This window comes from Prinia subflava, chromosome 14, assembly GCF_021018805.1.
Source record: "Prinia subflava isolate CZ2003 ecotype Zambia chromosome 14, Cam_Psub_1.2, whole genome shotgun sequence".
Classification (NCBI taxonomy): Eukaryota; Metazoa; Chordata; class Aves; order Passeriformes; family Cisticolidae; genus Prinia; species Prinia subflava.
In genome coordinates this window covers 12,704,663-12,717,234 of record NC_086260.1, presented here as the reverse complement: position 1 = coordinate 12,717,234, position 12,572 = coordinate 12,704,663, and the positions used below count along the sequence as shown (strand labels likewise).

Below are 12,572 nucleotides of genomic sequence, written 5' to 3'. Positions count from 1 at the left end.
TTTTCTAAGTTACTGTGTCCCCTTACAATCACTTTACCAAATGAGCCACTTAAGAGTAGACTTTAAGGATGTTTTCAGTTTAATTATCACTGTTGAAATACACATCTCTGTTGGGTTTGTGCATACATGGAAAAGAAAACTTAATCGTGGACTGATCCATGTTTTATGGTATCAAGGTCAGTGAATTCAGATTAGTTGTCCTTTTAGAAAGGCCGAGAGGAAAAATCCTTAAAACTTCTTGAGGCAGAGCATCTTCATTTCCCCAAGCCGGGGTTCCCCAGTGGGATGTGGAAGGGAGATTCCACAAAGGTTAATTAACCCAATTAGCAGCTCCCCAGCTGGCAGCCAGGCTTTCCCCTCCTGCTTCCCTCCGTTCCCACCCTGCTGCTGGGCTGTCCCTGTGCCCGTGCTGCCCTGGCAGCACACATGAAAGATGCTTTTCCCTTCCAGGCTGCATTGTCCTCACTCGTGTGCGTTTCAGTGCCACTGGGAGCTCTTCCCCACGGATAACAGAGCTCCTCTATCCCCGAGCACAAACACCAAGCTCTTGTGGGGGAGGAATATCTACAAACCCCTAAATCTTCCCCCTGCTCCTGTTTGCTCTTCGTGCCCGTTTAGCCAATTAACTCCACATTCATGGCACATTCTGATGGGCCAGATTTCTCCCAGCTAGGATGACACAGCCAAATTTCCAAATACTTTCTGGTTGAATGCAGCATTTGGTTTTCTTTGCTCTTTAATTCATGGTTCCCAAACTGTTATTCCAGTTATTAAACAAATCAACTTCTGTTTTTCCTTTTTTTCCCTCCATTTTCTCACCACCAATATTGTAAAATATAGGGAAAATGTGTACCAGATTGAATTCCTTGTGCATCCAGTTTTTTATTGAGTAAAACTGTTTAAGGATATTTGTCCTTCAATAATTATTCTGCTAGGTGTACATGGCACATCACTGCATACGGAAATTTACAGGAAGCAGGAGTTTTACACATTATTTTCTATGGTAAAAACATGCTGCAAAAGTAATAATTTGTAAAGGAACTCTAATTAGTGAGGAAAACACAGTTTTAGCTATGATATGACAGTCACTAAATTGAAGCCCATACAAACTGTGAGGGAGATCCCAATATTAAATGTTAGATCCAAATTATTTAACCATAATACAGAGTTGTAATGAACACCCCTACTGTCTGTGGTTGCATTTTAAATCTGGTTATGTGGAACTGAGGAGGACTAAGAGCAGTGACTCAATGAAAATTGACAAGTTGTAAGTTTGAAAGTAAATTACGTTAATAATTTTATTTTGAAACCCCATTCTGGGGCCTGAATTGAATAAAAATTGTATTTTGTGTAAAGTGGCAGGTCTGCAAAGAAACTGTGCATTAACCCCTGATACACATGGCAAGGATTAGGTACTGCATGGGCTTGTGTTCTTAAATAATATCTATACAAGGAGGGAGTGAAAGCCCGAGTCCAACAGGTAGGTTGCCAATCTTGGCAGCATCTTTTGTGATGCCTCTGTTTCCCTTCTCAGGAATTGTTGTTTTCACAGTGCTGGGTGGGAGTTTTGCCTGAGGAGGATCAGTGCCCCAGGACAGACTGTCCCCCGTGCCCCTGGTGGCACTTGCTGCTGTGCAGGGGGTGGGTGACACATTCCTGTCACTGCTGCCTCCCTAATGGGGAGATCCTGCAGTCTGGAGGGAGGAGAGCACCTGATCTGTCCCAGACAATGTGCAATATCTTCTGTAACGCTGGGCCACCTTTCATACCCAGTGAAAAGCAACATTAGAATTAGACACATTTCTTTAGCAGTCACAGGTGAGTTAAGGAGGAGGAACAGAAGGACTCTAAATGCAGAGAAATATTTACCACTTGAATATTTACCACTCAAATCAGCAGTGATAAAAAGGAAATACCAAAAAGGGACTGCAAAACAGCTTTGTTGGGCTCTGAAAAACAAGTGGGTAGTCTTTAAGTTTGCCTCTTTAAACTTGTCCAAATGCTTTTCTGGATTTTTGGGCTCTGGCCTTTTGCGGGGGAAAGAATAATGTCAATGCCAAAAGGAGGTGGACAGAAAGTAAGCTTTGTATCCTGTCTATGAGAATCAGACGATGTGTGTCATGCAAGTTATTACAGTCACAGTCTACAGTCCTGCCCTGATGGGGATCAGAGGTGACAGCAGCACAAAGCAGAGCTTTAACTGACAGCACACACAGCACATTTGCGAGTCATAACGCCACCGTTTAATGACTGACGCATGTGGGAAGCTAATTCGGATTTTTTTTCTTGAATGGGATAAATGAGCATCCAGTTAATACCAATCATGAATTCAAGCCATGTGACAAAATTGATGCTACATACCCTGTTCTTGTTTTGCATATTCTGCAAACTGAGCTGCAGGAAAAGAGCCAGTTTGTACACACATCCGGAGAGAAAGTTCATCCTGCTTCCTGACACATCCACCAATTGCACTGAATGCATCCAGCTTGCTGCTGTTGTGTTCACAAACTAATTACCCTTTCTCTGTTAAATAGCCTAAGAATTACAAATTGTATGCCTGTTTTGAGAAAAAGTACAGGTTGAACAAGCAGACGTAGTATAAATAAAATATTTATATAAAAATAGTCTCTTACAAAATATACTCTCTTATCCTATGGTTGATTTTTCCAAAAGATGGAATTTTGTCTGGATTTTCTTATTTTTAGACATATTCCAAACAGGATTTTATTAATGCTTCTTTCTTTAATCGAAGAAAAAAAAATAACCACAAAAACTGGTAAAGATTTGTAACCCCTACCACTCCACTTTTGTTCCAGACAACTAGCAGCAAACAGGAGGAAACAAACAAACAAAAACCCCAAAATACAGTGTGTTTGTGTATGTACATATATATAAAGATGCCAGCTTTTGTCCTTAAACATCCAGTACTGTAGAACATATCCTGCAAGTCCAACTAATAGAAATATCCTAGTCAAGAATAATATATATACAGCTCCAGTGTTTCCTTGCTGATCCTACAAAATTATTCCACAAAGAAAGCCAGCTATCTACTTTAATTGCAGAATAGTTCCAAAAAGGTTGGTAAAGTTCTTCTTTTAATTAAATAAATTAATATTAGTTTTATCTGAATAAATTGTTAAATATTGTTATTATTATGCCCAAGTGTCCCAAATCCCTGTGCTAAAATCTGCAGCTCACACACACACGAGAAAGGCAGATAAAGCAGAGTCTACAGAACCCTTCCACAGTTCTTCTTGCTGCAGCAAGTGCTGTGGAGTGGAGAGATGGGCAAGACCAGCAGAAGCTTTTCACCAGTGTAGAAGCCTAAATCTGTGTTATCCACACACTCCCACGGGCAATCCACGGGAGGCTGCGTCCATCCCATCCTGTGCAGAGCCCTTTGGTGGGGGTTTCCTGCCCCTCCTGCTCCTCGTGCACACGAGTGTCTGAGCACCCCTTTCCCAAACCAGGAGGGGCTGCCACACCCAGAGCTCTCCCCGGCTGTCTCTGCAGGGCAGCCAGCGCTCCTTCCCTTCGGGGTGCGGGCTCACCGAGAGGATCCTTTGCTCTCTTTTGTGTGTCTGGTGGCCCGGGTGGGCTCTGTTTGGTTTTGTTTCTTGGCTGACTTTCCAAGAGTCCGAAATGTGTATCCACATAAGCAACGAAACGCGAGGAGGGAGGGAAGGGCTCCAGCCATCAGCATCCCTTCGGGGAGAGCAGCTCCTCCGGCAGTCCCGCTCAGCTACGCCGAGTGCATGTGCAAATGTGTGCAGGCCGAGCAGCCCCGGGCTCACTTGCAGGTGTACACCTCTGTCCTCTCGCTGCACGTGTTGCATTTCACGTAGCAGCACCAGTGGAACTTGCAGTTGCACTGCCACACGCGGGAGTACTGGTGGGTGTTGTAGCCGCGGCCGCAGCACATGAGGTCGCAGCCGTTGGACTGCTGAGCAGTCTTGTTGCACATCCTGCCCTGCGTGCCCACGCTGCCCGTCACCGGGTCCTCCTCGCAGTAGTTGGGGGATTTCTCGATGTACACCAGGTCCGTGTCCATGGGCTTGCGGTACGAAAGGGGCTTCTTGATCTTGAGGAAGGTGGGGCGCTTGTTGCGGCTGGCCCTGACGGGCTCCACCTGCACGGCCTCGTTGTACTTGTCCTTGAGGATGTAGCCCAGCTCCCGGAACTTGGGCAGCGTTGTCCAGCAGGTTTTAGTGGTGCAGGAGCCCGAGACCCCGTGGCACTTGCACTCCAGCTTCATGTTTTCCTCCAGGATCTGTGGTCAGGGAACAAAGAAGGAAGCGTTAATGGCAGGGCTGTTGGATGGACGCTGGGTGACACTCGGGGTGTGCTGCGTGGGAGCTGCCACCACACACAGGTCACCTGCTGTCCCAGGCAGCAAATGCTCATCAGCAGGACCCAGTTCTACCTGCAGAGCCGATTCTCCTTCTGCACTGGAGTCAGCAGGAGGATAACTGCCCAGCTCCACAGGCAGGGACCAAAGCTCAAACAGGGCCCTCCTCAGGCACAGCTTTTCCTCAGCATGATTGCCCAGTAGTGTCCTCGTGAAGTTCACAAGCCTCATCTTCCCTTCCGCCCTCACATCCTCTCAAACGCTGTCCCTGTATCTTCTGCTGCTGTTTACCAGCCCAGTTTTTGCCAGATAAAACTGGAGTCCAGCTCAGCCCCTGCTCTGTGTCCTGGGCCCTTCAGCTGACCCCAGCCAGCAGCGACACTGGGATAACGCAAGCAAACCTAATTCCAGCAATTAATTTCTCTCTGTCTTTTACTTGTAAGAGGCCACAATAATTTTGATGATGAAATTCTGCCTAACCTGGCAGAGCCCAGCACTGGAAAGTCCTGCCAGAGGGATTATCAGGGCTCAGGGAGTGGTCACATCATTTTTCCCCTGAGAAAACCCAGCTGATCCATGCAGCTCCAAACCTGGGCAGGCAGGAAGGCTGGAGGGAGGTCACTGATATGGAAATTGGAATTAACCCTTTGTTGCAGCCTCTCCCTTCAGCTCGGGGTGTTTAGAAACAGCAGCCACTGTCACTGGGGATTTTCAGCAGAAAACAGCAGCCTGCACTGAAGAGCCAAGCCCAGCTCCTAGGCTGGATGTGTGTGGGGGCCTCGAGCCTAAAACCTCAGTGTGAGCTGAGGGTGGCAAGGACAGAGGAAGGTGTCCCTGCCCACAGAACAAACGTTAGAATGAGGTGAACTTTAAGATCATTCTGTGATTTTTTGATTGTATGAAATAGTTTTATTTTTCTTTTAGTCTGTCAGCAGATTGTCAGCATGTGGTCTGCTGACAGGATCACAACCCCAAAAAGCACAGCTCTAAGCCTTTGACACAAGTGAACTCAGCTAGGTCACGTTTTGTGCTACTGGTTTTAAATCAGCTTCTCATGCAAACTGTCTAATTACTGCCCTAAAACTCACATGTGAGAAAATTCCATATTCTGATCTACATCTTAACTTCTGCTCAAGCTTTGGCTTTATCTTGTTATCTTGAGTTTCTCTCTCAGCCACTGCATACTTCTTTTATTGCTTACTCATTCATAAGGCAGGACACTTGGAAGATAGATGAGGAGATGGAAAAGGAGTTATAGCACAGCAACCGGAAAAATAACATAAATTCCTTTAGCCTCATTTGTACCTTTTTAAAAGCTCTCTTTTTTGAAATTGAAACTAGCCAGGGATACATTTCTCAGCCCTAATTCAATCAGTGCTCTTGTAGAAGGGGCTGGCCTTACATCCTGGTACCATGTTCAAACTTGCAACAAAATATTTCCAACCTGCCTGCCATGGGGATCGGCCAAATTGGCTTGGGAGGTTCACCCACAGCACATCACGTGCCATCTATCCAGGGAGGGATTTTCCCTGAAGTGTAGCTGGTTAGCCTAAACTGCCTTTTGGTTTATTCCACTCCCATCCCATTTACAGGCAGCAGTCTCTGAGGGATGGGAGCTCCTCGGGAAGGGGCTGGGGCGGCTTCATGTCCTGGGCTGGGCTCCTGCCCTGCTCCCAGCATCCCAAACACAGGCAGCCCCTGCCTGCAGCTCCAGCCAAGCCTGGGCACGGGCACTCAGGACTAAAAGAGCTGGGTTTGCCTGAGCAGGGGAAGTCTGAGCAATACCAGCTGAGCCCCAGTGCCAGGGGTCCTTCCTAGAGGTCCAAAAATGCTTGGAGGGGGACAGGAAGGGGCAGAGGGATGAGAAAGTTCTGCTTTATTGTTCTCTTTTCCATTTATTGGTTCTGTATTTTCCTAAGGTTTACTGGCTACCTCTCCCTTTCTCTGCACTTTCCAGAGGTTCCAGACTCTGTGCTGGAATCTCTGTGGCACATCTGCCTCATTTCTGTGCCCTGCACTCTGCCTGGGCTGGCCCCTCCAGACCTGCCTCCTCCGCCCCAGCCTCTCCACCTGCGGTCACAGTCCCCTTTGTTGCTTCTGTTCGTGCACAGAAATCCATCCTGCTCTCTGGGCTTTCAGGGCCGTGTCCTGCGAATTCAGCAAGGACATGAATTGTCTCCACAGCCTTTAGAAATGAGCCTACGTGGAACCTGAACCGTCTGGCCTCAGCAAAAGCAAACCCTGCAGTGGTGATTTGATGGTTTTATTGTGCTCTGATAGCAGGTGCTTGGACTATTTGTTTCACATTAAAATATGTGGATGGTGGTATTTTAATACTATTACCCTCTGATGAATCAGCTCCTGTAATATGGGATTCTTTGGGTAGGGACAGCAGGCCACGGTCTTTTCCTTTTTTCCATGAGCCAAAAGCAGTGCCCTTCCCTTAAAAACTTGGTCTGTGTTAAAACCAGAAAGCATTCTTCACCTTTGATTTCAGGATTTGTTTCTTTGAAGGAATTATCCAGCAGCTCATACTTTTACGTTAGACTAAAACTTTAGGTGTGTTGCAGACTGGCTTTTCGTAAAATGTAAGAGCCTGGAGGGCAAAAAATTTCAATCCCAGATCCCCTGTTTCTCACCAAATGACCAAATCCAGCTCCATCAGCCATGGGAAGTAAATCTGTATGCACCAGTGGGTGCTCTGAACTGGATTGAATGCAAAGGGCTGGAGTTCTTTTAGCTTTGTCCACTTTTTCTTTGAGCTCCTACAGCAAACTGTCAGTACTTGTTTCTCCCTCTGTCTCCCTTTGCCATTTGCCTCTGGGAAATAGTTTGTGTGGGGAGGCTGGGCTGGCTCTCCCTGCTGATGTTATCTGCAGATGCAGCACCTTTGGGCACCGCTCTCGGGAGCACAACGTGTTTGCTCTCCCCCTTTAGCTCTGCAGGGAATGTGTGGGGCTGGCCATGGAGGATGGCAGCAGCAGCCCTGGGCTGCCTGGGGCTGTTCCAGCTGGGGCTGCTCCTGGAGCCTGGCTGGGGCTGTTCCATCCCTGTGCTCCTGGAGCCTGGCTGGGCTGTTCCATCCCTGTGCTCCTGGAGCCTGGCTGGGGCTGTTCCAGCTCCTGCTGTGCTCCTGGAGCCTGGCTGGGCTGTTCCAGCTCCTGCTGTGCTCCTGGAGCCTGGCTGGGGCTGTTCCAGCTCCTGCTATGCTCCTGGAGCCTGGCTGGGGCTGTTCCAGCTCTGTGCTCCTGGAGCCTGGCTGGGGCTGTTCCAGCTCCTGCTATGCTCCTGGAGCCTGGCTGGGCTGTTCCAGCTGGGGCTGCTCCTGGAGCCTGGCTGGGCTGTTCCAGCTGGGGCTGCTCCTGGAGCCTGGCTGGGCTGTTCCAGCTCTGTGCTCCTGGAGCCTGGCTGGGGCTGTTCCAGCTCCTGCTGTGCTCCTGGATCTTGGCTGGGGCTGTTCCAGCTCTGTGCTCCTGGAGCCTGGCTGGGCTGTTCCAGCTCTGTGCTCCTGGAGCCTGCCTGGGGCTGTTCCATCCCTGTGCTCCTGGAGCCTGGCTGGGGCTGTTCCAGCTGGGGCTGCTCCTGGAGCCTGGCTGGGGCTGTTCCATCCCTGTGCTCCTGGAGCCTGGCTGGGCTGTTCCATCCCTGTGCTCCTGGAGCCTGGCTGGGGCTGTTCCAGCTGGGGCTGCTCCTGGAGCCTGGCTGGGGCTGTTCCATCCCTGTGCTCCTGGAGCCTGGCTGGGCTGTTCCATCCCTGTGCTCCTGGAGCCTGGCTGGGGCTGTTCCAGCTCTGTGCTCCTGGAGCCTGGCTGGGGCTGTTCCATCCCTGTGCTCCTGGAGCCTGGCTGGGGCTGTTCCAGCTCTGTGCTCCTGGAGCCTGGCTGGGGCTGTTCCAGCTCTGTGCTCCTGGAGCCTGGCTGGGGCTGTTCCATCCCTGTGCTCCTGGAGCCTGGCTGGGGCTGTTCCATCCCTGTGCTCCTGGAGCCTGGCTGGGGCTGTTCCAGCTCTGTGCTCCTGGAGCCTGGCTGGGGCTGTTCCAGCTCTGTGCTCCTGGAGCCTGGCTGGGGCTGTTCCAGCTGGGGCTGCTCCTGGAGCCTGGCTGGGGCCGTTCCATCCCTGTGCTCCTGGAGCCTGGCTGGGGCTGTTCCAGCTCCTGCTGTGCTCCTGGAGCCTGGCTGGGGCTGTTCCAGCTCTTTTGAGATGAATCTCAAAAGGATGCTCCTGTTTAAGTAACTTGCAGGGCTGTTCTAGCACCAAGGCTCTGAAATGTGAGGGCAGTACAAGTCATACTTGGTGCTTTTGCTGGGGAAAAAAAGAACAGGAGAGAGCACAAAAAAAGAAACCCTGCTGTCAGAGACAAACCCTATGGAATCTGTAAGAAATGTGAGAAACTGCATAAAAACCACCCAAATGCAAGTTTAAAATTAGCAAAGGCATAGTTAAACGGAAAAGATAGAAAATATTGCCGTCAGTGGATGGCCACTAATTAAAGCACAGAGCTGCTGTCAAATGTGTTGTGTAGGAGCAGATTTTGCACTGATTTCCTCTGGCAAGCAATTGTGCCCCACACTGAGTGACTCATTCCAGACAGGCTTTGATACCTCACTTGAACATCTTATGAAGATCTTATTAAGCGCAGCCAAAAGATCTTTTTTCTCATGTTTTTGATAAGTAAATCCGTACAAAGGAATATCTGAAGTCAGTATCAAACGACTTTGCTCATGAACACCACGAGCTGTGACTATCCCAGAATCCTGCTACCCCAGGCAGGCTGAACCCTTTTTCTCATGACAAGAATTTTTGTGTTTAAATCAGAAATGACTGGGGAATCACCACAGCACGTGACCTACATCAATCAAGCCACCTTTGCACTTTCCTTGCAATAGATGTCTCAGGAAAATCAGGCAACCTGCTGGTCTGAGGGCTGGTTATGAAGAGAGCCAGGAGCATCCTGATAAACAACACCCTGCTGCAAGCACCACAGCTGGGCAGGATTTCCCAACACCACCATCCACCTTCACTAAGGGATATCCTGCTGGAAAGAGCAGAAAAACTTCTTCCAGGCTTGGAGTCATGACACCCTCAAAAATGAAGACGCCAGAAATTTTATACTCTGACAAGCTCAATCTTTTGTGTTCTATTTCTGACCTTTCTCTCTGCCACCCAAAGCAGAAGGTTCCTTTCATTTCTTGTATGCCCTTTATAGTTTCATATTTATTTTTGTGCTTTCTGCCTGAAATATTAGTTGCCCTTTACTTAATCCTTATAAAAAATTGATCATATGCAGGAATTATTTTTGAAATGCAGCTTCTGTTTCCCCAGTATGTCAAAGAAGTAAAGAGCAAGTGTTAGTTAGACTTTCTGCATGGCCACAGTGCTCACACAATGCTGTGTTCCTCTCTCCCTGGGCAAGTGGTGATGTTTAAATCACAGAGCTGGTGCCCTTCAGTCACTGCCTAACACTGTGCAGAATAGCTAAGGAACCAGAGCTGGGCCAGTAAAAGCTGAGAGGAATGCAGCAAAAAATATTTTCTCCTGCATATTTTTCTTATACTTCTGATAACCTCCATGACTTGCTGTAGACTAAATCAATTTATCACCACTTCTGGGTCCGGAAAGTAAATTTCACAGAATGCTTCTATAGTTGTTATTTTTGAAGAATAATTGAACTTGGGACAAAAAAGATATAACTGGTTTCAAAAAGTGAGATTTAATGAGATGGATTCTCATACGACCTAATTAATGCTCTTCTCAAACCGTAAGGCCTGGCCCTTGCTTCTTTCCAAGCTGTAGGAGCTGCTCTGTGAAATAAAACAAGGTGTCTCAGTACCTCAGAGCCACAGAAACACTTAGGGGGGAAATCCCTCCCTGCCCAGGGGGTCCCAGCTGTGCCTGATGCCAGCCTTGTCCCCAGCCCAGGGCACTGAGTGCCACATCCAGGGTGTCCTTGGACACCTCCAGGGATGGGCACTCCAAACTGCCCTGGGTGGCCCCTTCCAGTGTTCAACAACACCTTCCAGGAGGAAATTCTTCCTGAGAATTCAAATTCTTCTCAGCTTTCTGACACTGAGGGGTCCTTCTAGGAGAACACCTTATCTGCTCGTGGGATGAACTTCTGCCCAAGCCCTGCTGGTTTCACAGAAGGAACTGTGCCAGGGGATCCTGGGCATGTGGCTGGGGCTCTGAGCTTGCCCAGCCCTCTGGAGTCTTCTCTGGTAGCTCTGCAAACCGAATAATCACACCTGATGAAAGGCAAATGAGGCTCTGAACTTTGTGTTTGCCTCCATCAGGATCCTGCCTGCAGGGATGGTGGGTGTGATGTGGCAGCCCCTGGCGCTGATAGCTCAGCACCTGCAGGGTTTGAGAGGAGTGACACCCCCAAACCCCCGTGGGCTCAGACCCCCCTGCCTCAGGTCTCCTCAGGGTTCTCCTCTCCTCCCATCCCCTGTCCCTTCCCCACGGGGTCTGGTAACCCCTGCAGGACTCTGGGACCCCTCTCCCCTCTCTCCTGAGCATTTCCAGCTCTCCCCAGATACCTGCAGGACCCTGGGACCCCTCTCCCCTCTCTCCTGAGCATTTCCAGCTCTCCCCAGACAGACAGGACCTGCACTCTCATCTCCCTTTGGTCATCCAAATGCAAACCAAAACCATCCATTCCCGAGCTGGAGCTGCAGCCTCAGGTTGGGTTTCCCAGCTTTGGCTGGGACAAAGTTCCTGTTTTCTGTTTTCTGTTTTCTGTGGCACATTCAGTGCAAAAGCTCCTCACCCACGCTCTCACAGGAAATGCTGTTAGAAAACTCCAGATTCCAACTACAAATTTCCAAAGTAATGCTTAGGTGAGTTTTCCATCAGGAAGGAGACAGAGCAGCACTTTCCCAGTATCTGCTGGAGGTAGGTGGGACAGGGGGTGCTGCTGTGGCACTTTGTGCTTGCCCAGTGCTGATGACAAAGGCTCACTGTTTGAAAGGTGCCTGGCACTTTACTGAGGGGTCACTGCTCTTCTGGCTCCTGCAGCATTTGCCTTTTGGTCCTTGGGGGTTTTCTATTTAAAAGCAAGGCAAATATTCTAACAGAAAAAAAGGAAATAATTTGAAAACATAACTGTCAATGGATTTGATAAACTACTTGTTTTTGAAAAATAACTTTTGTGAGACACATTATCACCTAGATTAGACTGGATCAATGCAGTGCCAAGTAAGTGTCATCATGAAGGAAGTTTAAAGATCTGTCATAAAAAGGAACTTGGAAAAAATAGTTCTGAGAAAAATCTGCTTTCTTTTATTGTGCTTTCTGTTGTTATTATTAGAATATAGCTGAATTGTCTTAAAGACATCCTACATGTGATTTTATATTCTCTAATTAAATGAAAAAGTGATTTCCTAGCCCCTTACTGAAATGGGATTGTGAGATTAAGGGAAAATTTATCTAGGATCATTACTTGTGCTGTCCAAGCAAAACTGACACTGTGGACATGATGGATTTTAGCTTGTGAAATACTGAACAGTCTTGTTGTCTGGCCTACCTGGGCACTTTGCAGGATGAAGCTGAAATAGGCTGGGAATGGGGGTGGTGGCACAGAATTACAGATAGAGTTGTTGGTTATGTTATCTAGCTTTCCTTCCTATCACTACATAAGTTTTCCACAGTACATATCTTCCTTTCCAAGAAGATACTGGATGGAAGGTTCATGCCAGAAGGGAATAAAAGATGATGATCGAGGAGTTTTGGAGATGAAGAAACAGCATGGTGCTCACTGACACTGAGACACTCAGCTTAGAAAGAGAATGAGGCAGCAATTTTTCTGCCTTTTGACATGCTACCCACATTACATTTCTTCTTAGATAGTATCGACCTTCCTAACATTCTGGGCACCACTTAAAAATCACCCTAAAATACTGATACTTCCTATCAGGACTCTGTAAAATTGTGACCTGTGTGGTATTTTGCTACATATTAAAAATGTCATGGGTGTCCATTGTTAACAGCATCATTTTCCTTAATCCCTGCTTCACCCTACAAGCTCATCCCTGCAGTCAGTGCATGATCAGAACAGTGAAGTCAATGAAAGCTAAACTGAGCAATGTCTGCTGACCCTGACCCCTTCAAAGTCAATACAATCCTTCCAACATCCTGCACCCAGAGTGCTGCTTTAAGTGTTGATCCTGGGACAGTGATCTTCACCCATCCTCTGGGCTTCTGAACAAAGGTGCCACTAAGAAGGTAA

The 12,572-nt window shown here is 48.2% G+C and overlaps 1 protein-coding gene across 1 annotated transcript in view; it reads right to left on the bottom strand.

The window, feature by feature from the left end:
• Nucleotides 1-866: 866 nt before the first annotated feature.
• WNT7A (Wnt family member 7A) overlaps nucleotides 867-12,572 on the bottom strand; it is a 34,012-nt gene continuing 22,306 nt past the window's right edge. Inside the window, exon 4 of the mRNA XM_063411298.1 lies at nucleotides 867-4,270. Coding sequence (XP_063267368.1) covers nucleotides 3,791-4,270 — 480 coding nt within the window. The 3' untranslated portion in view covers nucleotides 867-3,790. The remainder of the gene's footprint in view (nucleotides 4,271-12,572) is intronic.